Raw genomic sequence first — 13,526 nt, 5'->3', positions numbered from 1 at the left:
GTGCAATATTCATGAGTTACACTCAATCTATTTAATACTTTTAAAAACCCACCAAAATGCTGTAAACTAGATCCAAAAACCTTCGGCTTTCAAAATGTAGGGCCGGGCTGCTTTCGTAGCACTGCAGTAATGGGCTGCTCAAGGGAAGCCAGATCCCACATACTCTATCATGAGTGAGGAAAACAATTTTCAAATAAATAAAGTAAAATGCAGGGTCACTTTAACCGTAAGATGAATGAAATGACAAAGCTGACCTTCCTCCAGAGTGGACAGGAGCTCAATATAGTTAGGTTACACACCAGTGCATGTGCTGTGGGAGGCGCTATCATGCTATTACGGCTCCACTGCAACAGATTTTAGCATTTATACTACAGCAGTTCCACTGCAACAGATTTTAGCACTTAGACTGGCTCCTTCAGCGCCAAGACCTACTCTAAGGTCTTCAATGACTCCTTTTGCAATAACTTATGAATGAATGTATAAAGAAAATATTGGGTGGTTTGAGAAGTCATGCATTTTTCTACACGGAGGTGTGTCATGACTTTTCTGACTACCCAATCCCAAGGAGAATGGAGAAGTATGGTGTAGTCACCCCACTTCATCTGTCTCTCCCTAGTAGGTGCAAGCACCTTATAGCAAACCAAAAAAAAAAAAATACCAGAGGAAGAAACAACATAAGCAATCAATACCTTCAACAGCTTTCTCAAGCAATTACTTTATTGTATATTCTTTAAGAAAGAAAAACAAATAGAAATATGAGTTCTTAAGATTATTTTGCCCACAGTCACAGAACTAATCTTGGTGGTATGAAAATTCAAACCCAAGGGTCTGGCAGGTGGCATGGTGGTTAAGGCCCTGGACTGCCACATGGCCGACCACAGTTCATGTCCCAGACCTGGTGGCTTGCTTTCTCACTTTCCCTTTTTCTCTCTCTCTGTCCCTTTCTGATCAAATTAAAAACCAAATAATAATAAACCATATAAAATAAATAATTCTTAATAAAAAGTAATTCAAACCCAAAGTAACAACAGAACTTGTACTCTTAGTAGATATATCAGCCTTCCTTAATAAAAAGCTGATAAAGATACCAAATTTGAACCTGATCATCACTAACCTTCCTCCTACGTGGTGATGTACTTACTGCCTGATGAAATTTATCATAGCCAGGTAGCATAAAATTGTCTAAAGGTGAGGGAGGAAAACCTACTATTCATAACTAAATACCCGCGTTGCGTTCTACTCACCTTCCGCATTACTGGCTGCTGGCTCAGGAGTGATTCTCCCGTCATTGATACTGGTGCTCTCCTCATCAGCAAACATCAGCTGGTCATCTTCTTGACTTTCTGGCCAGGGTGGTACCTGGCCTGTGTCTGCTGAGCAGCTGCATACATCTTCGCTCTTGTTGAAGTATCTCTGGAGCCACCCTGGCACAATATTCTTAACAGATTCTGTAACCCTGCTAAGAATACCCTGTGGGGAGGAGGGAGCACAGAAGACGATTTTAGAAAGTAAGTACCTACTTACAGAAAGCCATGCCAAACAGCACACAACTGTTTCCGACAACGCTGGCTAAGATTCAATTAAAGTTATTGTTAATGTAATGGTATCTTACACATGGTATAAACAGCATAAGCCAATAAATGTCCCAAATGGCTGCATCACTCTAATCGTTTTTTTTTAAAAAAAAGAATAGGCCTCAAATAAACAATATCTAATTTAGATTAAGTAATAAAATATGCAGTAAATATTTTAATCTCATTTACTATCTCAGCATATGTAAGAGATGATATAGGGGCCAGCGGTGGCATGGAGGTTAAGGTGGCTGGGTCCCACATGGTCAACTGTGTGGTCTGAGTGCCCGACCTGGTGGCTTGAAAAACACATAGGTGCATGTGCACGTGTAAACAAAATTCCGAGGAAAATGGAGACGTGAGTATGGTGTGGCCATCCCATTTAGAGGGTGATTTCTCATTGCCTTTCCCTAGTGGACACAAGCACCTTATAGCAAACCAAAACAAACAAATTAAAAAAACGGAAAGAAACAACATAAGCAATTCAACACCTTCAACAGCTTTCTCGAGCAATTATTTTATTGTATATTCTTCAAGAAAGAAAAACAAATAGAAATATGAGTTCTTAAAAAGCAACCCCCCCACACACACATACACAATGCAGCGTGGCCACACTGAATTCTTTTTCTTCCATCTTTCCGTCCCGTCAGGATTTGGGGGCACATGCATGTACATGTGCTCCCAGCCTATTTTTTGAGCTCCTGAGGCTGGGGCTTGAAACACAATCACCCATGTGAGATACGGCTCCTAATGCACAGTGCTGAGCCACTGCTCTACAGGGCCAGCTCTCGTGGTAACTTTTAAAGGGAGAAAAGAAAAGTAATGTGGTATTATAATTATCAAGATCATTTTAATACCTATTGCAGCTTTGCTATGTGCCAGGCACTGTTCTAATAAATTTATAAATATATATATTACTTAATTCTCACAGTAACTTTATAGAGTTGAAATATTCCCATTTTATGGATAAAGAGACAGTGAAATAATGTACCTTATCCAAGGTACGAAGACGACAACTGGGCCAGCCCTGTAGTGCAGTAGTTAGGCACCACTCAAAGGAAGCCAGGTTCCATAGAAGTGACCAGGATGTGAGTCCTGGCCCTGTCAGCCCAGAAAACATGCTGCCCTGTGTACATGCCTAGGATTCTGACAGGATGGGAACTAGAGAAAAAAAGGGATTGTAGTGTGACCAAGCCCCAGCAGGGAATGCTCACTCACTCACTCTCTCTCTCTGAGCACACTGCACCATCTAGCATTAAAACAAAACAAAATAGGGACCAGTAAATGGTGTAATAGTTACATTGCTGGACTTCCATGTAGTCGACCGCGTCTCAAGTCCCAGACCCAGAGGTATAAAACTCAAGACAGACCAGCAGATGGCTTAATGGTTACGTCACTGGACTCCCACGGAGTTAACTGTGGTTTGAGACCCAGACCCTGCAACTTAAAACTCACTCTGGGTGTGTATGTGCATGTGCCCAAAATCCCGAGAGGAGAATGGAGAAGGGACTGTGGCACGGCCATATGCCCTGGGGGGTGACTTCTTACCTTCTGTCTCTCTGTTGAGCACACACGCCCTATAGCAAAAATCTCTAAAATTTAAGCCAGACACGTGTGTATGCATGCTCAAGATCCTGAGAGGAGAGGAGAATGAAAGAGAAAGAATTGCGACATGGCCGTCCCCCCCGGGGGGTGACTTCTTGCCATCTCTTAGTCTCCCTGTCTCTCTCTGCCTTGCTGGAGAGCACACATGCCCTGTAACAAAAATCTCTAAAAAGCAAAACACAGCACAGAACAAACACACACACACACACAACTACTATGTCAAATCTAGACGAGCATCAAAGCATGGCCTCTGGAGCTGCTAGGACCCTGGATTAAAAGTGAGTACCTCCCTGTACTCTGATTCGCTCTAGGACATGTAAGAACATCCCATCCTGCTATTACCTGATAGGAATCACAGCGAAAACCCAACGAAACGGTTCAGTACTCCGCAGGTCACAAGGTATATAACACACGCAGATCATTTCATCACTCGAGCATTTTAACAGCTAGGAAAAACAAACTGGAGCAAGGCAACAATTTCTTTTTTTTTTTTGATTTGCCAGAGGGCACATGTCAGACACTGAGAGAGAAAGAGGAAAAACAAGAAAGCCAGAAAGACTACTCCAAGGGGAATAGTCACTCTGTAACGTCTTTCCCTCCATTTCTCCCTTCTTTTGGAATTCTGGGCACATGCGCACAGACATCCAGCGTGTTTCTGACGCCACTGGGCCTGGGATACGAACTACACCGTTGGCCATGTGGGACCTAGCCACCGTAACCTCCGATCCACTGGCCGATCCAACGATTTCCTTCTGAAGCAGAACAGGGTTTCAGAGAAAGTCACGGGAGAGAGAAAACCAGTACAAAACTACAGTAAAGTCAAGGCACAATATCTAAATGTACCCTGAAAGGTAACCCAAGACATAGAGGCCTAACAATCCTATAAAGAGAAAAGACGGAAGACGGCTCTGATGTAGGCACTTCAATATTAATTTCCTTATTGTTTGAAAAGGTGTGGGGAACCGCTGGGAAGTACGGAACTATTTCTCCACGTACTCTCCAAACAGAAATTTTCAACACATCTCCAAGGTAAGTGCTCCCTCAAACACACGAAGCCACGGTTCTAGGATCCCCCACGGGAACATTCGCCATCTCCCCGTCTATGCTACCGTCGCACAGCTTTAGTTCCTTTGGAAAAAAAGATCACGTACCTAACACCTGAGACTTAATATGTATAAAATTATAATCTAGTACCTTTTTATCATCCCCGTATTTCTCAAGACTTTAAAGTGCTCACAAAATATAATACAGTTTAAGATAGACTTTAAAAAGGGGCTGGCAGGTGATGTGGTGGTTAAGGGCGCTGGACTCCCACACGGCCGACCGCAGTTCGAGACCCGGACCTAGCAGCTTCCTTTCTCACTTTCTCTGTCCCTCTCTGGTCAAATTAAAATAAATAAATAAATAAATAAATAAATAAATAGTTAAATAATTCTAAAAATAAATAAATTTTAAAAAGACTTAAACTAATTAAACACATACTGGATATGAAGTGATAGGTTAGCTGATGCATCATATTGAAAATGTAGTGTAGAAAATCTTTTTGTGGACTTCGTCTAAGGTGCTAAGCTATTAAAAGTACAGAGATTCCTGTGATCCTACCCACCTAAACAGGCAATAAAGAGCAACTTGAAACTGATGGCAGAATTAACCAAACTGGGTCACTCATGTAGCAGCACTACATGTCTTAGAGAAAATACAGAAAATAAGACTGAACAGTTGAAGTTCATTCACTAAAGCACATAAACTTTCTCTTCAAGAGGTGTTTGCCTTAGGGGGCATGTGCACTTGCCAAAGAGATACAGACAGAGACAGTAAGAGGGAAAGTGAGACGTCACCTTCCCGGGGAGGTGGGGGGGATGACCACACTGCAATCCCTTGTCCTGGGTACACAAGCATGCACCTGGTGTGATTTTCAAGCTACCGGGTTCAGGATTCGAACCGTGGTTGAGCATGTGGGAGTCCAAGGACGTAACTGCTATACCATCTGCTGGCCCCCTAAAACTCTTGAGCCCTCTTTTCTAAACTAAAATTTAATTTATCTGGTATTAGCCCACAACAGCTTAGCATAAAAAATCAGTACCACGGAGGACTTGCTGGTGGCACAGTGAATGACAGCATGGAGACTAGGTTCAGTCCTTTCTTGTACTGGTGGCTCCCAAGCGTGGTCCCTGGAGCAGCATTATCAGCACCAGCTCAGGTGCTATCCCAGACCTACTCACGGGCAGACTCCGCGGCAGGAACTCGCAAGCGATGCTGATGTGTGCTAAAGTTTGAGGACCACCTGTACAGTTAGACTAGGAAATCAGGTACATTTCAGGAATCAAGGGACATTCTAAGGAAAAAGTCCCTCTATAACAGATGAATAAAACGGTGCATATTTAAAAGGCTTACTTATCAGTTGTCTGGAAAGCAATGAGGAGCCAGCAGGTGGCATGGAGGTTGAGGTGCTCTATTCTCAAGTGGCTAACCGCAGTTCGAGTCCAGGGTCTGGCAGCTTGCTTTCTTACTTTCTCTCTCTCTCCCTCTGGTGACCATAAGTGCTATATAGCAAAATTTTAAAAATAATAATAAGTCATTTTAAAAACTACATTATAATGAACATACTTCAAAAACAAATCTTGCAGTGACCATTTTGGATTGTGCTGAATACAGTGCAGCTCACAGAACTGTTTTCCCATCATTTTCCAACTTCAGTCATGAGTTGTAGCTGTACTATCATTTAACGTTGTTCTTTAAATCTACTCCCTCTTATTAAGCCATGTTTTAAGAATAAAATCCATAAAATCACAGGGTGAAGCTGTGCTGGTGTCCTCCTGCCCTTCCCTCCGCACATTTCTGACAGGCAGTCCTTACAAGGGCACTATACCACCGGCTCTGCTAACCATTACAGGAAGGGCAGGAGAGAGGTCTTTCTGTCATCCCCTCCTTGCTGAGACGTGCCACCTCCAAACGACAGCTCTGGTCGTGGCTCCTCTCCTGCCTTTCGCATCACGTCTTCCCAGGAATGGTGGCAGCTTCCTGCTGTTAAAGCCTCTGGCCATCCTGCTCTCTCTTATTTACTCCCTTCACCATCAAGTGGATCTCTAAGCAGACATTCTTTTTATTACTATTATTATTTTATAGTGCAGTACTGTTCATTTTTTCCCTAATTAACTGGAAGCCGTCTACGTAACATATTCATCCTTTTTATCAACAATGGAACACATGGGGAAGCACCCATACTACCCAAAACTTTTATTCAACCTTTATCTCTGCAAAACACGAACAAGAAAAGGGCTTTATACTGCTCGTGTTAATATTTCAGACTCTACTAATTCAGAGGTGAAGGCAGACACTGCTGTCCTTCGTTCGATTTACTCAGTCAATACCTGGATCGCATGCTCCATGCCAGGCATTAAGGCTGGGACACAGCAGGGAACAAGTTCTTGCCCTCCTGGTGCTTATTCTGAGTTAGGGAGACAAGTGAGCATAATACGTAACACATAACGTACAATGTGCTGGTTCAGAGCCATGGACAAAAACAAAGCAGGGAAGCAAGACAGGATAGGTATCCCATTATATGAGGACACTTCGAAAAGTGTATGGAAAATGGAAGTGAAGTAAAAGTTTATTTTGGAGCAAAAATTCTGAAGTCTAGGCAGTTTTTCTTAACATGTGTTTTCTGTGAACTTTCTGAAGATCTTGCACATAAGCTAAGACTTGAAAGACTGAGAAACAGGCCATGCAAATTTCCACTAGAGAAGTAGACACTGAGGGTACAAAAAGTGCAAAGGCCCAACAGGAATATCCTTGGCATAGGCTGCCCAAACTTCTGGCAACCTTATTCTTCTTGTTTCTTTTTTTGTAACTGCCAGAGGGGGTATGTGCACTAGCTGAAAAGGAGGCAGGGCCCCGTCCTGCCACAATGCCTTCCCCACCACTTCTCCCTCCTGTTTGGGACATGCACACATGAGCCTGGTGTATTTCTCAAGCTGCCAGGGCTGGGACTTGAGCTGTGGATGGCCATGTAGGACCCAGCTACCTTGGCCACTAAGCTATGGAGCTGACCCTAACAGCCTTATCAATAAGGGCAAAACCTAATAAGCTTTAAAATAGCTTTAAATCTTTCAAAATTCCCCTTGAATTGTGTGCTTGCCTGTGCACATTTGTAAGGATGTGGGTAATATTTCCTTAAAAGAGTGGTTTTTAAAGTGCAGTCCTCAAACTAGCCAAACTCGTTTCACTTATGAACTCATTAGAAAGCAAATTTATTTCTTCTAACAAGTGCTGGAGGTGACTGAGATATATATATATATATCATGCATGCAAATTAAGTTTGTGACCCTCTGTGCTGATTATCTCATTATCTATTCAATGCATCATAGTGTTTTAAGCTTCTGCTTTATCATGTCAACTTCGAAAATCAACCAGAAGTTGGGATCAGCAGCTGCCGTAATGGCTATGTCGCGGGACTCCCACGTAGTCAATCGCGGTTCAAGTCCCAGACCTGGTGGCTTAAACTTATGCCGGGTGCATGTGCGTGTGTGCCCAAGATCCTGAGAAGAATGGAGGAGAAGGGATTGAGGCGTGGCCATTCCCCCTGGGGATGATTTCTCGCTTTCTGTCTCCCTGTCTCTCTGGCGAGCGCACGTGCCCTATTAACAAAAACCTCTCCAAACAAAAAGAAAATCAACCAGAAGTGAACATGGGCCTACCTCTGAATCTATTTTGTTTCCACCATTAAAGATTTATACAGAATATGTACTTATTTTTAGTAAATAACTACCATACATTAGAATTTTTAAAAAGAATTATTCATTTCATTTCATTCATTATTACTATCATTTTTAATTGGATCAAAGAGAGGGAGAGTGAAAGGGAAAGTGAGAAAGCAATCTTCCAGGTCCAGGACTTGAACTGGACCAGCACCCTAACCACCACAGCCCCTGCTGGTCCCAGACATTAGAATATTTAAAAAGCTACTTGGGAAAAGATACTTCCTGATTATGGACAGCCCTGGGTAGGAGACCAACACAAGGCAAGGACCTGCCCATCTAACAGATCTGGGGAAGTATCTCACTGACTAGCAATTCTTTAAGAGTTTGGAGGAACCAAAGATAGACTTCGGCCAATAGCAGACAACTGAGAGTGAAAGGAGATAAAACAAGAAATGGTTTTCTTAGGGAAGATAAGGTTCCTCTCACCTGACTACCTAACGTGACCCAATATAACCCACCTATCTTTTCAGCAGTGTCTGAGAGAAGAGTTCTTCAGGTCTTTACAGGAATAGAACAAAGGTAGCTTCCTGCATGGTTCTCAAGAATATGATCAAAAATCAAAACCTAAGCAGGAAGTAGAACTACTCAGAGTAAATGTCCTCTAAGGAGTGAACACTCAGGTTCCACTTTATCAAATCAGCTCCTCCCTATTTTCAGAAGCTTCAGCGCCAAGTCTAACTGCCACCATTATAACTTGATGGAAGTGTTCCGACCCTCCAGGTCTGGGACAGTCGCTCCTTAGTAAGGGCTTGTACTCCCCACATGAAGGCAATCTGTCAGGCAGGATGATAATCCCTCTATCAGCTCCACGCCACATCTCCGTGACAGCAGGTGACAGCAGAGGTACCAGGTCGGCACAATGTGCAGATCAGCTGGGGCAGGAGCTGGGTGTATGTACAGCTGCACTGTTCAACTGACATCTTACCGCCACATGGGAATATTCTGAGCCAGTTCCTAAAAGAATATTCTAGAACTCAAAAACAATGCATTTACTTAGTGTAACAACTTCACTTTAAATGAGTATCATTTTTTTTCTTGCCTCAGTAATACCCATTTCCCTACAAAACAAAACAAAACAACAACAAAAACAACTTGTGAACAATGTAAATTGAGCTACCCCCTGGAAAGATAAATAACACAAAACCAACTAAATGAAGAGCAGTAGAGAGGAAGCAGAAAGAAACAAGGAAGGACTGGGGCCAACAGATGGCAACTCTCACTTAGTTGACCACAGCTCGGGTCCCGGAGGCTTCAAACTCACGCCATGCCTGTGTGCATGTGTACTCAAAATCCCAAGAGGTGAATGGAGGAGAAGGAATTATGGTGTGGCTATCCCCCACGAGGGGTGATAAGAGGTGAATCTCAAAAAAAAAAAAAAAAAAAAAAAAAAAAAGAAAAGAAAAAAAGAAAAGAAAAAAATTATTGAAGGACTTAGGAAAAATCAACAGCAGCAAAAAAAGACAAAGGGATTAAAATATCAGTAAGACTTTTGTGGCCCTAAAGCAAAATCTACATAGTAGATATTCACAAATAATGAAGTTAAATTCAAGGATTAAAGGAGTGAATTTTTTAACCTGGATTGGTTAAATCCATCGGGTTTTCTCCCTCCACAATTTACGGGTTCCTCATTTGGCAGAAGGGTCAAAATGCTACTGAGATTTACGACAGTTAAGTATCTGACAGTTAAGTATCTCATTCGAGGACCAGAAGTAAATTCAATACTCAACACCTATCAAGGACTATCAATGTACAAGTCCCTGTGAATAGATTACTTTTCAAACTATATTTAACTTGAGTTCAAGGACTAGTGACAAAAGGCTGGGGAATAAAGAGAGGGGTATTCCACAACCCTAATGCAGAACTCATTTGTGATTTAAAAAGATACTTTTTCCCTGTCAGCCTTTGCACTAAATAAATAAGCAAACACATCGTTCAGGTACAGCCAACTCCTTATCATTCCTACATATCCCTCCTCCCTCCTTCATATACAAGCTCTCTTCTTCCCATCAGTTTTCTAATGGGAAAAAAGAAAAAAGAATTATTTTAGTTACCTTTATTTATTTTAATTTGACCAGAGAGGGACAGAGTGAGAGAAAGGAAAAGTGAGAATCAAGCAAGGCGCCAGGTCCGGGACTTGAAGCACTGTCGGCCATGTGGGAGTCCAGTGCCCTTAACCACCATGCCACCTGCCAGACTCCCAGTAGTTTTCTTGACTTTAGTTCTATTCAATTCCCTTCACCTGCTTACATTCATGCCTTCTATTTTCATATATGTTAGAGTTGTAAAAACAAAGCAAAGCGTTAGGGACAGCAAAGTCTGAAAATTTACTATCCAGTCACTTTCTCAATCCCTGATCTAAGCTGTTAATAAGAGGTCTTCCTCCCTTCTGTTTAAAGTAGCTAAATGCAGGAACTGACATGGAATATACAAACTGTATCTAGGAGGACAAAAGGTAGATTCCCCTAGCTCTAAACCAGAAAAAAAACCCCTCTGATGTCAGGCAAAAGTAAGTAGTTCCTCCCTCTTGAGGTGTCAGCAGGTTCTTCTAGAGGCAAGTTTTGTGGTTTCCCATAGGCCCAAGTTTTCTGTTGGGGCTCTAAAGAAAAAACAAGCAGCTTGACCTCCCTACAGAGCAGACTTCCTGGGCCTGACCATCTGCACAGAAAGGAGAGGGAATGGAGTGAACAGGTGATGAGAACTAACCATATTCTCTATAGTGACCTGTTTATTCCCAACTAGAAAAATGACACCAGTTCCTAATGCACACCTGGAATAAATGGTACAGGGGTGGTGAGAAAGCAGGATCAGTCAGGGCTATTCATGTTAGCTTCTACAGTTCTTAGAGAGTTATTACCCTCCAGTTAGCTGAGTAAGACGTTAGCTCTGTCTCTAACGCTTCAAGTGAGATGACATTTTGAAGACCAGAACTTAAAAGTAGAGAAATACTAACCTTTAGGCATTTCCCAGCAGAGTTAAACCAGAAGTCAAGACAGGAAATTGTAAGTCAAATGAACACATGTCAAAGTCCCCAGTACTGGATGACACACTAGCTAGTTGGCCTGACAGGCACTGGCAAACATCCATTAACTAACAGTGCCAGACCTCTCATTCTTATTCCAACCCGCTACAACACAACCAAAAGCTTCAATTTTTGTCCAGAAACCCTTGGACACTTAATCAAATAACATTAGTATAAAACATGCCATGTCATGAAGCTCCTTGCTATTCATGATGACTCAGCAGCTGCTGCAGAACATTCAGTTGACAGCCTAGGATATTAGACAGCAAGCAGGTAGTCTACAAGCCCACCGCGTTCCAGCAAAACCTAAAGAAAGTCCTATTTTAACGTTAAAAGAAAAAAAAAATCAGTAAATAATAGACCATTATTTTGTCTATACTTGAGTGCCCTTCTATGGTAGTTTCTGCCAATATTAATACTTAGTGTTAACCAAGAAAACCCTAAACAAAACCCTAACCATCTCTCACTCCTATTCAAAAGCAAGCATGTATTTTCTTTTTTAACTAAATGACCAGAGCAAGAAGCTGGAAGGATTATAGATAGGGGACAATGACAAATGAGCAAACCTTAAAGCAAATCTACACAGCCTGAAATGATAGTTCTAAGACAACTTAGACCTTAGGTGTTATGTTGTTAAGACATCACCTCCCCCAAATTAGATTTCTATCTTAGTACATTTAAAAATAAGCTGTGATTATAACTTTTGCCACCTGAAATACATTAGCTCCCTTCTAATATGTCCAGCCATCCACTAATTTGTATTCAAAACATTTAATTTTTTCTATATGTAGTACAAGAAGATCTAAGAAAACCCGAAGATATTAATTCCTAGGAAAAATGAAAAACACATATGTCTAATTTCCATACTACAGGAGGATTAGGTTAAATGACCAGGTTTGTGATCTAAATTGTAATCTTAAATCTGCCTGCAGATATCTGTTCTTCACAAAGAAATGAGAAAACTAAGCACTTCCTGTGGATACCTAAAAGAAAACTTGTAGCGGCTACAACCATTCTAACCATTCCTAGGAAATTAACCTCGCATTTTCAGTACAATTTTTACTCTTAAGTTTCTCTGGAATCTACTTTAACAATCTGCTGAAAATGGAGCAATTGAACACTGCCACGAAAAGTGTGCAGTCTGTGCTACGGTAAACGAGTAAGTCTACCTTTAATAGTACGCAACAAGTTATCAGACCCCTTCCTATTCTGTTCTCAACAAGTTTAAGGCACACGCTTTCCACTTCAGTTTCCCTGAAAAGTTTGAGAAGCGGCCTTATCAAAACAGGCTTTGAACATTTTCTTCTTCAATCTTCCTAACAAGCAACACTGCCAAAAAAAAAAAAGTTTTCTCAAAATCAAATACTTCATTGCAATTAAGATAAACTCGTCCTTATGAATGTAAGGACGCCTGTGGTGGCTAAACTGTAAGCCACGAACATTCCTGGAGTGTCAAAAAGTACCTAAACTTCTAGAATACGCCCCATAATATTAAAATATTTGGTGTATGAGGTCAGAGCTGGAGTCCCGGTCAACAGTGGAGGAGGGCCAATTCCAGCCTCCAAAATAAAGGAGGGGGAGAGAGAAGGGGAGTGGGAAGAGTCACGCTGCGGAGAAAAGACGTAAGGGTGGAGAGGGACTTTCAAAATGCCCCAGTGCCACGGAAACTATCACCCGGTTAAGGGGGGGAAAATACCTAAGCCGATGCTGTCAGATCGGAGAAGGACACGGAGAACTAATTCGTGGGGTGAGACTGAGTTCTGCCACCCTCCGAGTCACGGCACACCGCCCCCTCCACGTGCCCGGAGCCAGTAGACTCCAGGCAGCCCCCTCCCTTCACACTGAAACTCGGAACACCAGAAACGCACAGCAAGCGCAGGGGCACCGGCACATAATCTCCTCGGCCACATCTCCCTTCTCCCTCGAGAGGACGTAATACCCTCGAACTCCCAGTCCCCGCCAAAAGGGAGAAACGCGCGCCTCGTGGGCCGGGTACTTCTTTTCCCGCCCTGCGCCGGCTCGGGAAAGCCCAGGCCCGGAGGGGAGGAGAGGCGGCCGGGATCACACGTGCGCGCCGCCAGGCCGGGCCCGTCTCGGCTCACTTCCCGTCGCCACCCCGGCGGCCCCAGCTCCCGCCGCCGCACTCCGGCCTTTCCGCAGGCCCTGCGGTCCGCTCCACGTGGGGGGCCGGGCCTCTGCACTGCCTGCTCCCTCCCGCCGAGCTCCCCAACCCGCTAGGCCACCGCGGCGTCGGGGTCCCGTACCTGGTGCTGTCGTCGCCCCTGCTGGTAAGGCTTAATTGGCCCCTGGTGGCAACGTCGCGTCCGGATCTTGCCGCCACCGCCCCCTCCTATTCCTCCGGCTCCCGAGGCCATGGCGGAGCCTCCGCTGCTTCCCGCTCCGGGGCTGCGGGGGTGGCGGAGGCGGCGGCCTTAACGCCCCCCCCGCCCGGCTCGGCCCGGCCCAAAAGTCCGCCCGCGCTGCCCACTCTGCGGGGTACAGGCCCACCAGGAACCGCGAGGCCGTGAGCAGACGCGAAGCGAGGGGACGCGCTGGCAGCAGGAGAGGGGG

At 43.7% G+C, this 13,526-nt stretch overlaps 1 protein-coding gene across 8 annotated transcripts in view; it reads right to left on the bottom strand.

Moving 5' to 3' along the window:
- Positions 1-13,526, bottom strand: part of NUP153 (nucleoporin 153) — a 78,295-nt gene that overhangs the window by 49,086 nt on the left and 15,683 nt on the right. For 6 of the 8 annotated variants that reach the window (XM_006165514.3, XM_014582959.2, XM_014582960.2 and 3 more), the window contains one exon: positions 1,245-1,470. In XM_006165514.3, the coding sequence (XP_006165576.1) occupies positions 1,245-1,470 (226 nt within the window). Of the gene's footprint in view, positions 1-1,244; positions 1,471-13,219; positions 13,364-13,526 lie in introns of those variants that run through there. The other 2 variants (XM_006165516.2, XM_006165517.2) reach the window with 1 other exon arrangement.

Source organism: Tupaia chinensis, unplaced genomic scaffold (genome assembly GCF_000334495.1).
Source record: "Tupaia chinensis unplaced genomic scaffold, TupChi_1.0 Scaffold143936_1, whole genome shotgun sequence".
NCBI lineage: Eukaryota > Metazoa > Chordata > Mammalia > Scandentia > Tupaiidae > Tupaia > Tupaia belangeri.
The sequence above is the reverse complement of the archived record's forward strand: the minus strand, read 5'-3'. Positions and strand labels throughout refer to the sequence as shown.